The sequence below is a fragment of the Tachypleus tridentatus genome, chromosome 4, assembly GCF_004210375.1.
Source record: "Tachypleus tridentatus isolate NWPU-2018 chromosome 4, ASM421037v1, whole genome shotgun sequence".
Classification (NCBI taxonomy): domain Eukaryota; kingdom Metazoa; phylum Arthropoda; class Merostomata; order Xiphosura; family Limulidae; genus Tachypleus; species Tachypleus tridentatus.
Genome location: NC_134828.1, coordinates 20,826,871 through 20,844,607, shown reverse-complemented (window position 1 = coordinate 20,844,607; position 17,737 = coordinate 20,826,871). Strand labels below are relative to the sequence as shown.

The window sequence follows — 17,737 nt, the reverse complement described above, 5'->3', positions numbered from 1 at the left end:
AGAGATGTGAGCTTGTAGCGCCGTCTTTTGTTGGTAAGAAATCGTTAAAAGTCTTATGTATTTCAATAATGTTGAAAACTGTTTTCTGTGACAAAGAATCGTGTTCACACCAGTAGGCGTCGTGGATAGCCATATCTTGGAGACAGTAAAAAACAAAGAAAAACAATGATTTTGGAGACAATCTAACAAAGAAAACATGTTCTCACAAAAATAACTAGATCTTGGAGACAGTGTAACAAAGAAAAAACGCGTTCTCACAACAATAGCTAGATCTTGGAGACAGTCTAACAAAGAAAAAACGCGTTCTCACAACAACAGCTAGATCTTGGAGACAGTCTAACAAAGAAAAAACGCGTTCTCACAACAACAGCTAGATCTTGGAGACAGTGTAAGAAAGAAAAAACGCGTTCTCACAACAATAGCTAGATCTTGGAGACAGTGTAACAAAGAAAAAACGCGTTCTCACAACAACAGCTAGATCTTGGAGACAGTCTAACAAAGAAAAACGCGTTCTCACAACAACAGCTAGATCTTGGAGACAGTGTAACAAAGAAAAAACGCGTTTTCACAACAATAGCTAGATCTTGGAGACAGTGTAACAAAGAAAAAACGCGTTCTCACAACAACAGCTAGATCTTGGAGACAGTGTAAGAAAGAAAAAACGCGTTCTCACAACGATAGCTAGATCTTGGAGACAGTGTAACAAAGAAAAAACGCGTTCTCACAACAATAGCTAGATCTTGGAGACAGTGTAAGAAAGAAAAAACGCGTTCTCACAACAACAGCTAGATCTTGGAGACAGTGTAACAAAGAAAAAACGCGTTTTCACAACAATAGCTAGATCTTGGAGACAGTGTAACAAAGAAAAAACGCGTTCTCACAACAACAGCTAGATCTTGGAGACAGTGTAACAAAGAAAAAACGCGTTCTCACAACAATAGCTAGATCTTGGAGACAGTGTAACAAAGAAAAAACGCGTTCTCACAACAATAGCTAGATCTTGGAGACAGTGTAACAAAGAAAAAACGCGTTCTCACAACAACAGCTAGATCTTGGAGACAGTGCAACAAAGAAAAAACGCGTTCTCACAACAATAGCTAGATCTTGGAGACAGTGTAACAAAGAAAAAATGCGTTCTCACAACAATAGCTAGATCTTGGAGACAGTGTAACAAAGAAAAAACGCGTTCTCACAACAATAGCTAGATCTTGGAGACAGTGTAACAAAGAAAAAACGCGTTCTCACAACAATAGCTAGATCTTGGAGACAGTGTAACAAAGAAAAAATGCGTTCTCACAACAATAGCTAGATCTTGGAGACAGTGTAACAAAGAAAAAACGCGTTCTCACAACAATAGCTAGATCTTGGAGACAGTGTAACAATGAGAAAACGCGTTCTTATAACAATAGCTAGATCTTGGAGACAGTCTAACAAAGAAAAAACGCGTTATCACAACAATAGCTAGATCTTGGAGACAGTGTAACAAAGACAAAACGCGTTCTCACAACAACAGCTAGATCTTGGAGACAGTGTAACAAAGAAAAAACGCGTTCTCACAACAACAGCTAGATCTTGGAGACAGTCTAACAAAGAAAAAACGCGTTCTCACAATAATAGCTAGATCTTTGGGACAATCTAAGTTAGATATACTGTCCTGACAACAGATCGTAAGCCAACCTCGATCATGTATTACAGAAAGTCACTTTTACGTTTAACGGCCATATTGTAAAATATTTTTTATGTGCCAAGTGTTAACACAAAGGAACCCAACACAACTTATTATACTGATATAAACAGTTGCTCCTCCAGTAATTATCTATTTTAATTATCAACATAGAAAATTCGGCAAAAATTCCGGTACAAAATCAGGATTTTGACACGAACAGTTTCTTCCTTTGTAACTATCTATTTCAGTTATCAACATAGAAAATTCGGTTAAAACCCAGTACGAAAGATAACTTTATCATAACCAACTGGTTCACTTTGTCGCTTCCTTCATCAAAATAGCTCAGCTGTTGTTCTGGTTAAAAGTAAACAAACAAATAACGCCAATTGAGCTCATTACGAACATCCAAGAAGTAAACTTTGTACACCTAGCGGAGAAGTCCGCTACTAATGTTCATGAGATAAATATTAATCAAAACTATTAATTAATACTTTTACAAGTAATTATGGTTTTGCTTTTTTGTTAGTTTACTGTTATTTGATCTACGTATCTATTTGTTTGTCCGTCTGTTTAACCCATTGTAACAGAAACAACTGTAAATGCACTGATTTCGCAGTTTAAGTAAAACAACCTGCTTGCATATTTTTGTAATAATCTGTTCTTTTGTTGGGTTTGGCTTGTTTTGAATTTCGCGCAAAGCTACACGAAAACTATCTGCGCTAATCGTCCCTAATTTAGTAGTGTAATACTAGAGGAAAATCAGCTAGTCATCACTACCCACCGCCAACTCTTGGGCTACTCTTTTACCAACGAATAGTGGGATTGACCGTGACGTTATAACGCCCCCACGGCTGAAAGGGCGAGCATGTTTGGTATGACGGGGATACGAACTCGCTACTCTCAGATTACAAGTCGAGTGCCTTAATCACCTGGCCATGCCGGACCCTTCTGTTGGAATCTTCTATGAAACTTTAAAAGAATGAAATTTTTGTGTGTGTTTGTTACGTATCCAATAAATTGTTTTTGTTCGTAGTAACAATTTGTTTGGAATTAAGCACAAAGCTATAGAATGGGCTATCTGTTCTCTGCCTACCACGGGTATCGAAACCCGATTTCTAGCGTTGTGAGTCCGCGAACATGCCGCTGTGCCACTGGGGGAAAACGTTGTAACATCTGTAGAGGTGTAACTGTAAATATCTCTTATGAACAAGACTTAGTCCTCACCGACACTTAAGTACGACTTCCGGTGCTACATACAGGTTGTAGCATTCTTCACAGACTCTGTTCAGACGAGCAAATTTAGACTTGTTGTATTCTCCTTTACAGCCAATGTCCCGGAAAGGTTTCAATTGGATGGACCTCGTTTGAGCCATCCCAGAAGCGAAAATTGCTAGTAGCGTGACAACGACCAGAGCAAACACGCTGTTCCATCCGTGAATCATCTGTGAAAAAAAAAAAAAAAAGTTACGTTACAAAAACGAAATCTCAGGCTGTTTTATTTTATAAATATGAAAATTTAGGACGTTATTTATATCAGATCAGTTGGTGTGAGTTTTATAAACATGTAACGTTTCCTGATGACAAGACGTTATCTTAGAATGTTTTTGCTCACATATAGCATCCTCTTGGGAATTTCGTGGGTTAAATATAAAATTATTTGTTTATTTGTACAACAAAGCTCATAAACTTCAACACTGTATGTTAAAACTGGCATATTTACGAAACTATAACAACACAGAAACAATATAGCTGATGTATCACAATATTGTGACGTTAAGTAAAATATTGTTAAATTTACTGCACTACCGGTGACGTTAAATAAAAGATTGTTAACTTGACTACAATACCGGCGACGTTAAATAAAAGATTGTTAACTTGACTACAGTACCGGTAACGTTAAGTAAAACAATTGATATATTTACAATACCGCTGACGTTAAGTAAAAAAATTGATAAATTTACAATACCGGTAACGTTAAGTGAAACAATTGATAAATTTACTACAATACCGGTAACGTTAAGTGAAACAATTGATAAATTTACTACAATACCGGTAACGTTAAGTGAAACAATTGATAAATTTACTACAATACTGGTAACGTTAAGTGAAACAATTGATAAATTTACTACAATACTGGTAACGTTAAGTGAAACAATTGATAAATTTACTACAATACTGGTGACGTTAAAGTAAATACGGTGTGTTTTCTGTACAGTTTGCTTCACCTCATTACTTCTTTCCATCGTGGTGAGTTAAAATTATCCGCCACATTAAAAAAACACATAAGTTCTGTTTTATAAAGTATTTAATATATCGTAAATTTAGGGTGAGATATAAACAAACATTATTTGCAAAACATATAAATGGTTAAGTTATAAAAACAGATGTTTAACGGCTGCTGATGAATGAATTACCATTAGCTCTCCTGTTTACCATATATTCCATGTCTTTTGAATTGAAAAGATACAACTTGTTTTCAAGATTTAGATAAGTTTCTAAACAGCTATATTGTTAAACAGGTCTTACCTAAATAACCATTGTTGTTAAACACATATTATTTAAACAACTTTATTGTTAAACAGGTTTTACCTAAATAACCATTGTTGTTAAACACATATTATTTAAACAATATTGTTATTAAACAGATATTACATAAACAACTTTATTGTTAAACAGGTCTTAGCTAAATAACCATTGTTATTAAACACATATTATTTAAACAACTTTGTTATTAAACAGATATTACATAAACAACTTTATTGTTAAGCAGGTCTTACCTCAATAACTTGTTTTTAAACAGATGTTCTCTAAACAACTTCGTTGTTAAATGTATCTTTTGTAAATAGCTTTGTTTTTAAATATATCGTATCTAATAACTGTTGTTGTAAAACAGATCTTGTGATTTCACCTTACTTTTCTGTTAGAACTAAAAGGTTATAGTATAATATAGTATAGTATAGTATAGTATAGTGTAGTATAGTATAGTATAGTATATAACCCATATTTAAGACAAGCATGATTTGAAAACAATTTCGAGGCGAAACATTTTCATTTAGCCATTTATTCTTGTAAGACTTTTAGTGAAACACTTTACAGTATAAGAAAGTTGAAACCTTACCTTGAAGAGTTAAGCTGGAAAGCAAACCAAGACTTTGTGAAGACAGGAAGAAAGGTTGTTTCCAAGGTCTAGTTTCCTAGAGATCTTCTGGTTTAAATACTCTCTCTTTCCACCATCCACGTGGAAAGGTGACGATGTACACCACGCTGAGAAAATTGTGGTTCTTTTGGAAATAAAAGGGACAAAAGTGGTTAGATGTACAAGATATCGTACGAGTGAGCTCATTTGTACCGCATTGTCCAACCCATCTCTCAGCAGAAGTTTCATAACTGAAGCCGTTTCAAACCTCCTTGTTCCATCTTTAACTCTTGGCCCACCTACTGGACTGTATTTGTACGATTCAAAACGTGCCTAATTATGTATGTTTAAATTTAGAATAATTACAGAGCATATAACTCAAAAAGGTATGAATGAAAACCACTATGGTGCTGCTGTAGGATTGGAACCCCATGGATGAAGGAAACACAAAAATAAGCTGATCTCCACGTGCAGAATCTCATTGATTTTTGATATTTCTCCAAACATCGAAAACATTATCGAAATATTCTAAAAAATTTTGAAATCTGATTATTGTAGGTAGATATGAGGTATATGGATTTCAGTATTGTTGAATGGCGATGGTCATTTCTAAAGATGTTTTACATCAAGGGTTAGTTGATTTACTTATCGGTTATTTCTCGAGGCTTCATAAATTATTTAAGACTAAACATTTTTACAAGGACAAAATAATGTTCAGATAATTTCACAAACTCTTTGTAGACTTTCATACATGTTGCTACTTCATTTAGAGCTTCATATAAAAACTAAACATTAATTAATGAATTTCCTGACCGAACATTTTCATTTTACCGTTTGTTTCTGTGACATTTTTACTGGAACATGCTGCGGTCTGAGAGAGATGTCACCTCACGGTAGAGAGTGAAGCTCAGAAACAGTAGCCATAGTGACTATAAGTTGATAGCAGCTACAGTTACTTTGAAACTGTAGTAGTTATAGTCATTATAAATCGGTTGTAGTTAAAGTTACTTTCAAACTGTAGTAGTTATAGTCAATTTAAAACGATTGTAGTTATAGTTACTTTAAAACTGTAGTAGTTATAGTCATTTTAAAACAGTTGTAGTGATAGTTACTTTAAAACTGTAGTAGTTATAGTCAATTTAAAACAGTTGTAGTGATAGTTACTTTAAAATTGTAGTAGTTATAATGATTTTAAAACAGTAGTATTTATACTCACTTTAAAATTGTAGTAGTTATAGTTACTTTAAAACTGAAGTAATTATAGTCATTTTAAAACGGTTGTAGTTATAGTTACTTTAAAACTGTAGTAGTTATAGTCATTTTAAAACGGTTGCAGTTATAGTTACTTTAAAACTGCAGTAGTAATAGTCATTTTAAAACGGTTGTAGTTATAATTACTTTCAAACTGCAGTAGTCGTAGTCATTTTAAAACGGTTGTAGTTATAGTTACTTTAAAACTGCAGTAGTCGTAGTGATTTTAAAACTGTAGTAGTCATAGTCATTTTAAAACGGTTGTAGTTGTAGTTACTTTAAAACTGTAGTAGTCATAGTCATTTTAGAACAATTGTAGTGTAGTTACTTTAAAATTGTAGAAGTTGTAGTTACTTTAAAACTGCAGTGGTTATAGTCATTTTTAAACGTTAATCATGATGATTTTAAAATGGTAGTAGTCAGAATGATTTTAAAACACTAATATACATAAGTCACTTTAACTAGGTGTCAGCTTTTTATATGGCCAGGTTTTTACAGTAGGTGTCTGTGACTTGCTAGCGATAAATTTCAACAATAAACAGATAGCTCAGAATCCACTTGTTTAAAATAATGTATTCAGAACAAGTCAATCTAAAGGAAGAGCGAACAAGAGCAGAAAATTAGAACGATGAAAAGGAGAGAGGTGAAAGAATGGAAATAGAGAGAATAATAGCACAATCTGAAATTTTTAAGCTCACCCAACAGAAAAGTGAAGGATCTGAGAATGACAGTTGGGTGAGGTTCAATATACCCAAACTATTTATGTTTAATGAACAGAAGGACGACATAGATATTTACTTGGAGATGTATAAAATTTCACTCAAAGTCAGATTTGGGACAAAGGTAACTGGGCATTGTGTTCCAGCCCTCTTCTCAGAGAAAAAGGCCTAGAAGTATATGTCGGCATAACGTCAAAGATGACATGAACTATCACAAGTTGAAAATGCTGTTGCTGAAAAGTGACAAACTTATCTCCGTAAATTTATAGATGTTAAACCTGGCATTGGAAAATCAGTATTCCAGTTAGTGGCATGTCTACGTCGATACTCACAAAGTTGAAAAACATGGCAAGGTTTCAAAATAGTTTTGAACGACTGGCAATTCTTCCAAAACGTGAAAATTTTTTGATCACGTGCTCAACTGCAATGTGTCTATTTCTAAAGTAGAGATCATCAAAATAGATGGATAAGATGATGCAGCTGGCAGAACAGTAGATGGAAGTCCCTGGAGGGAGTATAACTGGCAAGTCCAAGAATAACCAGGATAGTAATAAACGTGATAAGAACTTAACAGAGAAGAAGGAAGTGGGGTGCTACACTTGTTATAAAATGGGACACATTATGAATGGGTGCAAGTCTGCCACCAACATGTAACAGTAAAATATTTTAACATAAAACTGCTGAAATTACCTACAAATGTATGATGTTGGAGAGAAACAAGAAAAGAGTGACTATTGCCAAAGATGCTCTTGCCAGAAGGAGCAAAACAGAGACAACCCGTTAGATTCACCACATGAAGGAAGTGAGTCAATGTGTATGAAGCATGCATTTATGACTTGGTGACTGGAGAAACCAAACAAAAAGATGAAGCATCTGCAGTCACCACTAGAGCACATGAAAAGAAAAGCAAGCAAGACATGAAGCCCCTGTAAGCCTCGAAAGGTGAGATTCTGAATGTAAATATACAGGAACTGAAGGAAGCACAGAAGAAAGACCTTTCAATGCAGAAACTTCAGGAAAGTGCCTAGTCGAAAGTCGAGCATAAGACAGAGGGAAGGGTACTTACACAATAGAGGACCGTGAGAGAGTGCTGCACCAGTTCTACTAAAACATTTATACTGGGAAAGTTAAACAGTTCATAGTACCAACAGACTAGTGGACTCAAATGATGAAAATGGCTCATGAGTCGATTGTGAGAGGACACCTTGGAGCAAAGAAAATACCAAACAGGTTAACTCTTCCATTGGTCAGGGGAGATTGGAGATGTGACTAGATTATGTAGTGACATCCATCAAAGGACAGTACCTAAAGGGAAGGTAATCAATGTGCCACTGGATAAGATGCCTCTCACAGAAGAGCCATTCAGCAGAGTAGCTGTGAATTTGATGGGGCCATTAACACCTGTATCTGACAAGAGCAACTGGTATGTACTGGCAGTAGTCGATTATTCCACACGTTATTCAGAATACATTGAACTGACGAAGATACAGATGGAAAGAGTAGCAGGAGCCATCCTGGAATTGTTCAGTGAGATATGCTTTCTGAAAATTTCTGAGTGAGAAAATGATCCATTTTACTTCAGAACTGATGCTAGAGGTATGCAGACTCATCAGCACTAGGCAACTTTTTACCAATCTGTATAACCCTAGATGACATGAAAATGTCAATAGAGTCTTAAAGAGCATGTTAAAGACGTGCAAAGAGAGACTGGTACAAATGCATGCAAGCAGTATTATTTGCTTACCGAGAAACCACTTCTGCATAGACTTCCATAAGCTGAATCTCGTGACGAAATTCAACTCCGAACCTATGAACAACTAAGGGTTATCATGATGAAACTAGATGGAGCCAAGTTTTTGTTCAAGATCAATTTCGGAAAAGGTTATTGGTAGGTTCCGATGGAGACAGCTTCTAAAGAAAATATAGCATTTGTAATACAGATGGGTGTCACTAGTTCAAGAGAATTCCATTTGATTTGCTCAGCTCTGTAGCAACCTTCAACCACATTCAACATTAAAAAGTTAGTTCACATTCATGATGCACCAGTTCCAACAACCGAGAAACAAGTCATGGTACTACCAAAAAAGGTCAAACTAACAGGGTCAAGTGGGAACAACCAAACCAAATACCTTTCCAGAAGTTAAAGAACGTGTTAATAAGTTTGCCAATCCTTGGAATGCCAGACTTCAACAAACCGTTCATCATTCAGGCCGATTCTTCAGACATTGGAATTAGGGCAGTACTCCTACAATAAACATAAAGATGGACTATTTCCAGTAATGTATATAAGTAAAAATCTATTGAGTAGGATAAAGAACTACTCTGTGATTGAACGAATATGTCTGGCCATCTTATTTGCCTTCCAGACCTTATAGAACTGCCTCAATGGATAGGAGTTCATGATCCATATGGATCATCAGCCCCTTGCATACATCTTAAATTACAAAACCAACAGTGCAAGGAAAATTGAAGCCATTAAGGGACTGCAAACAGTGGTGCAGACTATATGAGTAGATTTTGAGTATGAATTGAGAACAGTCTTTATTTATAGTGTAAAAAATATTGTAAATATTTTTCTTGAAGAGGAGCTTATTGTTAGATCTGTACAACTGTTCATTTTAAGTTTAATACGAGGGTATTATTTAGTTTATATTGTGTGAACGTAAAAGTGGAAAAAACAAGTGAATTCATACTGCGTGACAGTGCGTTTAGCTATAAAAAAGCGTATAGTAGTGATTTCTAAAGTGAGTTCCACAGCTTATAATTGTAATAACAGAGTAGGTGAGAACAATTTGTATTGTTACAGGGTGTTCTGAAGTAACTGAACTCGCCTATGTAGACTCTGACGAAAAAGAGACAACTGTTTATAGCTCTGGATACAATTGTGATAACCAACAGTATAACGAAGCTTGGTATGTATGTTTGACTTCTTTAAAAAATATCATTTCAAAACAAGTGGATTGTGTGCTGTCCGTTTGTTTTTGAAATTTATCGCCAATAAATCACAGACATCTAGTGTGAAGAATCCGGCCCTATAAAAACATAACAAACAGTAGTAATCACAGTCAGTTTAAAACGGTAGTAGTCATAGTAACTATGATACTACAGTAAACACAGAGTAAAAATCCATAAGAAGCAAACAGGCCATTTTTTATTCCTTGTTTAGTTACTCTTACAAAACACTTTTAATACCTAAAACTGAACAGTTAAAATTTACATGTTAACACTTAATAGCGTATCATAATTATTTTTTTTGCATTGTAAAAAGCTAAAAATACCTGTGTTTCATTCATCTTAAAACTGAAATCCTTTTTCTATTTTTATAATAAGCCTATTAAAGAACGACCTTTAGACTCCTGTTAAGTACATAAGAACGTTTATTTCAGTACAAAAATTAATAGGAATTTCAGTAAGTAATTTATTAGAATGTTATTTTACTTGTTTGTAGTGTAGAAGGCGTGTTTAATAACCTTTTCTACGTGCCTAATAACTCGTAGCAAGCAGAGTATGAAAGCAGACGTAACTTTTTGAACTTGACAGTTTTTATGACAGGGAGAAAAAATGACATTTTTTAGGCAAAACATCAGGAAAAAAGGGGCTCAAATTACACAGCCACTTAACCCCACTCCCCCTGTGCACGTCACTTTTATAAACACCTGCTTTGCATTTTTGTGAAAGCTGCTCCGAGAAATTTCTGTTTCTTCGCATATATTCATAAGTTTCTGTAATCGATATTATTAAAGAACACAAACATAGTTATTTTAGTGCCCTGTAAGAATGTGTGTTTGAGTGTGTTTTCTTATAGCAAAGCCACATCGGGCTATCTGCCCAGCCCACCGAGAAGAATCGAACCCCTGATTTTAGCGTTGTAATATAAGAATGTTTCAGCAATTTATCCATTTTATTTCATGTGTTGTCCACCACAGAGACCCACTTCAAGCTGTTCTGTGTTGTTTTGTTCTTGTTTTTTTTTTTTGGTGGTGGTAGAGGATTTGTTTTACACATTGGTGGAATTTAAACATTTTCGTTCCATGAGCGTCAGCAGAAAATACTCAGGGGGGGGGGGCGCAAGGGGCAAGGAAGTGTGAGATCGTGAACTAAATTTTAAAAATTATGTATATATGAAGAATGAATAAATAAATAATTATGTTTCTCATTTCTCAAAGTGGTCAAGTACACCCCTCTTGACCCTTCTGTGGACACCCATATTTGCCTCTTGTACCACTAGCGCTGGTGAAGCCGCAACGGCTGAATGTTGGCGGAAATAAAATATTATTATTATGTGCACAATAAATATCGGTTTTAGTTGGGGTTTTTTTTCTAATTCTAATGCTAAAGTTTCTCTCACTAATATAAAATATTTCGAATCTTCATGAAGTTTCATGTTTTCTTAGTGCAAAGCTTTGCGTTAAAATAAAACATAACAAATCTATTTATCTGTTGTAATAATAATTTAACCATTTTCAGTTCTCATAAAGGTTTAATTGAAATATTTTTTTTTATTTTTATACCAAAAATAAGTTCTAGGTTTGTATTTCTTGGGACTCTCATTCGTTTGTGATCCTCTAATGGTTGTAGGTTATATACATATCCAGTAGGGGGCGTTGTTTCTATTCTGTGTGTGTGTGTTTTCTCATAGCAAAGCCACATCGGGCTATCTCCTGAGTCCACCGAGGGGAATCGAAAACCTGGTGTCTACTGTGAAACAAACATGACTTTCTAGTCACTAGATGTACTTCCATATGGTCTCCGAAATTATTTTATTTCAAGAGTAAATACAACCACAATTAAGAGAAACAAATATTTTTATTTCTTGCTTTTGAAGTTCATATGTCATGCTCTGTTTTACCCTATAGAGGGCATAATTCTTTTCGTGTTTCTTGGCATGTTCACCTTTTACTAATAATACAAAATGCAACGTTAGCATTCCTTATATGGCATTATTTTAGTGTCTACTGACTTCCTGACAGTATGTAGGAGTGCGAATGGTTAAAACAGGTGAACCCTCCAGGCGAAATTCGGCCCCCTTTTGGGGAAATTAATAACTATTCTATATTTGTAAGTGTGAAACTCTGAAAACATAGTTGTTTAGAAAAAAAGAACACATTTTGTTTCTAGATAATAATGGAAAACAATATTTCATACGATATTTCGTCATTGTGACAACATCAGGATTGAGAACAGTTCTTGTTATCCCTGATGAAATTGCAACAGCAAAACGTTGGCTGAAATATAAATTTTCTTTTATTGTTATGTGGAAGGTTAAGGTAGTTTTAACTTTGTTGTAAAAACGTCTAAATTCCTTCAGTATACTTTACAAACTAAAAACAATAACAATAAAGTGTAAAATTTGTTTGTTGGTTGTTATGTATTCAGTAACTTTTTTTTTTGCAAGTAGCTGTAGAAGATAAAAAAAAGAAAGCTTTAAATGCGTAGGGAACAAATCAATAACATTACAAAGCACTGGCGTTTGCTGTTATAGAAACATATCAAACATAATCTAAATATTCCTATTTTTAGTGCCGAAAAATATTCGATTTGTTTTATATGAAATCCTGAGCCCGGCATGGCCAGGTGGTTAAGGAGCTCGACTTGTAACGTAAGGGTCGCGGATTCGAATCTGAGTCACACCAAACATGCTCGCCCTCTTAACCGTGGGAACGTTATATAGTGACGGTCAATCCCACTATTCATTAGTAAAAGAGTGGCCCAAGAGTTGGCGGTGGGTAGTGATGACGAGCTGTTTTCCCTTTACTCTTACGCAGCTAAATTAGGGATGGCTAGCGCAGATAACCTTCGTGTAGCTTTGCGCGAATTTCAAATACAACTACAAAATGTAGACTTTTTACGCCACCTGTCGTTAAGTTTTTTAAAATTATAGTTTATTCTTTTTAAATGCTTCAACCAGCTTGTATTAATACAATTAATAACACAAATCATCTTCTCAATCAGTTTGTGCACACCCATGAGATAACATTTTTGGTTATTTATTGTTTACTAGAATAAAAGAAAACAGTTTGTCACGCTCTTTATTGGCTCAGCAGTAAGCTTGAGGACTTTTAACGCCGAAATTCAGGGTTCAAAATCCGAGGTGGTCAGTGCGAAAATTGTCCATTCTGTAGTATTATGTATAAAAACAACTGAAATGAATTTTGTGTATACGTATACACATATCGAGATTAAGTACAATTTCAACGTTTAAAAGGAAATACATGGAGGGATAATTAACACTTTATGAAAATACGGCAGAAAAAATATTTTATTTTAAATTGTTATTTGAACAGGTCTATATTGCACAAAATATGTTTTTTAATATATCTTGTTAAGTTATAAATGAGAACATTACCAAGAAGTATCATTTCGATTGAGGAACCAACAAAAATGATTACATGGTTTATTTAAACTGTTACCTGGAAGTTATGTGTGTGTATTATCTTATAGCAAAGCCACATCGGGCTACCTGCTGAGCCCACCGAAGGGAATCGAATCCCTGCTTTTAGCGTTGTAAGGCCGTAGACTTACCGGTGTACTAGCGGGGGGCTACCTGGAAGCTAAGGCTTAAACTAAAGGACTGAAGCATATGTGTGTTAAGCAATAAAGACAGATTTGTTTGTTTTCTGAATTTCGCGCAAAGCTATACGGGGGCTATCTGCGCTAGCCGTTCCTAGTTTAACAGTATAAGACTAGAGAGAAGGAGGCTAGTCATCACCACCCACCGCCAACTCTTGGACTACTCTTTTACTAGCGAGTAGTGGGATTGACTGTCACATTGTAACGCCCCCCACGGCTGAAAGGAAGAGCATGTTTGGTATAATGGGGATTCGACTAAATCGTGTTAAGCTTACTCCATTAGGCAAGAACTTGTCCTGTAAAAAAGATATCCGAATATAGACGATCGATCAGTCCAACTATTTGACTACCACGTGTATCTATCTGTTGGTCTTCGATTCCATAGTTTTCAGCATTGTTAAAATCTAGACTGCCCAAATTACCAGCTGTGTCTTTTATTCACATGTCAAATGACTTCTCTTAGCTTCTCCATCATAATGCACTAAAGTTTCTGCGTAGGCCTTATATACATAAAGGTTGTGAGACGAAGAAATTAATTTATCATTCAGGTATACAACAACTTGAGAAAACAGAAAATGAAGTGAGAAGTTGATACGTGCAGAGGTACCTTCATCCTTTATGTCAGTTCCATCAGGCCTGCCAATCTTTGCCTTTAGACGAGGATACGATTGTCTTCCACAGTATCCGAGTAAATACAAAAAAAAAAAAAAATCTACCATGCATATTAACAGTATGTGGAGCTGTGGTACGTCCTGTCCATTAACAGTATGTATAGCTGTGGTACATTCTGTCATCATGCGATTATTATTACATCCAAGTATAACTGGTAGTACAGGATTGCATGTTATAGAAGATCCATCATTTACAATCATGCTTACTTTTGGTGTAAACGAATCACAAGTAAATATCAGTTCGTTGTCAGGGTTAAGAAATGTGTCTTCTAATTAGTTTAAGGTTCTAATTAAAACTTCAGGTTCTCTGTAACGACATGGTCTAATATAATGTATTATGGTATCAAAGTGAAAGCCGGGAAAGTGTAATATTCATCGTGTAAGATCAGGCACGTTATGACAACTTAGGGTATTGCAGTTCGATCCATATCACTTCCTACGAACCTTCAAGGTTGATAAATCTCGGTAGACGAGTAATATACTTTGTTTGAGTACTATTACCGTTACTAGGTGGCGACACATGCAACTGATCCATATTTGATACTGAGAAATAGATAGAATTATACATAATATTTCACGATGGGAGGTGAGTCAGATCTGGTTTAGGGATCCAGCTATTAAATTTATTAAGATATTCTTTCCATTTTGCAAAATATTGTTATTGTTTTTTATTCTTTCCTCGTTCATGTAATATTTCTTCAACAGCATAGACGTCATCGAGAGACCTTTTAACTCTTTGTAGTTCAGTTTCATAAAATGTTCCATTTATTTTTTTTCTCCAAGATAGTCTTACGGTTTACACACTGGTAGATGTCTCTACTCTCTGGTAAATCGTAAATATTTCGTCTGTCCATCCAGACTTATAACCTTTCTTAAACTGGTGCTTCAGTGTACTCGAACGTACTTAATCGCTGACGAACCTGATGTGTAATTTATAGTGTTTTCCATCAGACTGATTAGAATAATCAGTCTCGTTTTAATGCTGCGGTGGTACGATTGATTAATTGTAGACATTGGCCAGATATTTCAATACAGTAACATATTTATAACTTCTACAAGGAGTAACATAGCGTCACCTTCCAAATTTAAGAGCGTGGTTAAATCTTTCTACTATGGATGCTTTGCTTTTGTTTTATTATATGTAGCACAGAAGTAAATCTGTTGTTTCTTGATACATCGTTGAAAAAGACATTAGTAAGCTTTGTCTCAGCATCGGGTTGAAATTTACAAGGTTTTCTACCCTATTTTAAATTTGTTTGAAAGATTTCTTATCCTTGAGTTGAACGACCTATGAATATTTAGAAAACACGTCGATAGACGTAAGTAAATATTTAAACTGGTGCATCGATCACTGAAATAATATCTCGGTTTCTCGAAAACTTGTATTTTACTGGTTTGTGAAGAGTGTATGTATCCTGTCGACTTAACCAGTTTTTAACCTGATTTAGAGTTACAGGTTTGCCTAGTACCTTTATAGATATAAATAAAGACTGTACTTCATGATGTGTAGGGTTACGATAGATAGATTGTAGGGTTTTATTATACATTATTTTTACGTCTCCCACTTTTTTCTTTTTTTTTTTTTTAGATTCCAGCAGCTCTACCGGTAACCCGTCCTGCCAAACAACTAGATATTGAAAATATTGGTGTCACAAATAACGTTAAAAACCCTCCTTTCTGTATCAATAAGTTTATTTTATATTTAACTGGTGATGGCTGGGCATGGCCATGGGGATTAAGGCGTTCGACTCGTGATCGGAGGGTCGCGGGTTCGAATCCCAGTCGCACCAAACACACCCGCCCTTTCAACCGTGGGGGCGTTATAATGTGACGGTCAGTCTCACTATTCATTGGTAAAAGAGTAGCCCAAGAGTTGGCGGTGAATGGTGATGACTAACTGCCTTCCCTCTAGTTTTACACTGCTAAATTAGGGACGGCTAGCGCAGATAGCTCTCGAGTAGCTTTGCGCGAAATTAAAAATAACAAAATAACTGATGTTTTCTTGTCAGCCAACTCTCACAAAATGATGTCTATTGTCTAAGTTTCTGTTTGTTCGTCATGGGAACGTTACTCTTTAGAACGTTTAAAACACATTCACAAATACTCAACATACAATCATTTTTGGCTCCGTCAGTCTGTTTATCTGTAATTTTAGGTATTGCATGGAGCGACTTCTGATATTTTTTAATTCTTAGTGTCGTGATGAATAAATGACAAGAGACTGTGAATACAACATATAAAAACAATTTATTGATACATCCGTTTGAAGGTAACATCAACTTTTTTTCACACTACAGTGACGACAATTACACTACGTAAGAATTTTTTTTTTTACTTTTTCTTATTCCTGGGGAGAAAGTGTTACTTCCCAATTGCTTATGCCTAAAGTAAATAGAAAAGACCTATTTTTCTCTTCAAACTTTGCTTTTGTGACCTGGGTAATGAAATTTTCAAATTTACCCATTTTCCAGAACATTTCAAGTAGATTCAGTGCTGAGTAGTTGATAGAGAATTTTCTCCAACTTTCTAGAATGTTGTAGAACTTACGAGAATTTTCTAGAAGTATCCGTAGTAATATGTATACAGGGTCTCACCACTCACCACTTCAGTTTAGTTGCAGCTGCCTAACTGAACACATAGACCTATCTGATTTTATCAGAGATGCCATCAAGAAGCTGCAAGCATCCTCCAGATGCATTCTGCTATGTATGTGGCCAATTTATCAAGACAAGAGGGAAAACGTACTCTGTGACAGCACCTGCTTAAATGTGTGAAGCCTATAAGGCATATTTCGGCATGCCTATCGGGGATCAAGTCAAACCTTGGGCACCTCATTTTACCTGCGAGCATTGCAAAAACAATCTAGAAGGTAAGACGGGTTATTTTTGCTTGCTTGAATAGTAAGATTTTATATTATACAAATTTTAGACCTTTTAAAATGTAAATATCTTTTGGTGCACCTCAAAGAGGAATACAACAGCATCAAGACCTTGCTAGAAACCTTGAAGTTTGATGAGTATAGCTGGGAGGTTATCGGAGACTTCAAAATGGTGGCATTCCTGATGAGTCTCCAAGGAGGCTTTACCAAGTTTCTCTATTATCCTTGCCTTTGGGACAACAGGGACACTGCAGCACACTACAACAGGAAGCGCTGGCCACAACGGACCGTGTTCTCTGTGGGGAGGCACAATGTCAAGTGTGAGCCACTAATTGACCTCCAGAAGGTGTTGTTCCCACCATTACGCATAAAATTGGGTCTTATGAAACAATTTGTCACAGCTCTTGATAAGGTGTTTGCAGCCTTCAAGTACCTTCGAGACTTCTTCCCTAAGCTGTTTGAGGCAAAGGTCAAAGCTGGTGTCTTCGTTGGACCACAAATAAAGAAGATTCTTGAGTGCACAGAGTTCCCCAAGAAACTCAATAGGAAGGAAAGAAAGGCTTGAGACAGCTTTGTCGCAGTGGTTAGGGGATTCTTGGGCAATTACAAGGCCGAAAGTTACATGGAACTGGATGAGGTTCTGATGAAGAACTACGGCAAAATGGAATGCAGGATGTCCCCGAAGGTCCATATCCTTGACGCTCATTTTGATAATTTCAAGGAGAACATGGGAGCATACTCAGAGGAGCAAGGCGAGCGCTTCCACCAAGATACACTGGATTTTGAACGCCGCTATCAAGGAGCGTATAACAAAAACATGATGGGAGACTATATTTGGGGGCTGAT

The 17,737-nt window shown here is 35.7% G+C and overlaps 2 protein-coding genes across 4 annotated transcripts in view; one reads left to right on the top strand and one right to left on the bottom strand.

Annotated features, from left to right (window-relative positions):
• Positions 1-4,867, bottom strand: part of LOC143248262 (crustacean hyperglycemic hormone B-like) — a 6,743-nt gene extending 1,876 nt beyond the window's left edge. The window contains exons 1-2 of the mRNA XM_076496673.1: positions 4,785-4,867; positions 2,891-3,108 (exon numbers count right to left, since the gene is read on the bottom strand). Of these exons, the coding sequence (XP_076352788.1) occupies positions 2,891-3,108 (218 nt within the window). The 5' untranslated portion in view covers positions 4,785-4,867. The remainder of the gene's footprint in view (positions 1-2,890; positions 3,109-4,784) is intronic.
• The window catches only part of LOC143248642 (uncharacterized), a 24,556-nt gene extending 6,819 nt beyond the window's left edge, over positions 1-17,737 (top strand). For 2 of the 3 annotated variants that reach the window (XM_076497160.1, XM_076497159.1), the window contains exons 3-4: positions 9,579-9,684; positions 15,602-17,737. In XM_076497160.1, the coding sequence (XP_076353275.1) occupies positions 17,061-17,456 (396 nt within the window). In that variant the 5' untranslated portion in view covers positions 9,579-9,684; positions 15,602-17,060 and the 3' untranslated portion in view covers positions 17,457-17,737. The remainder of the gene's footprint in view (positions 1-9,578; positions 9,685-15,601) is intronic. The other variant, XM_076497161.1, reaches the window with a different exon arrangement.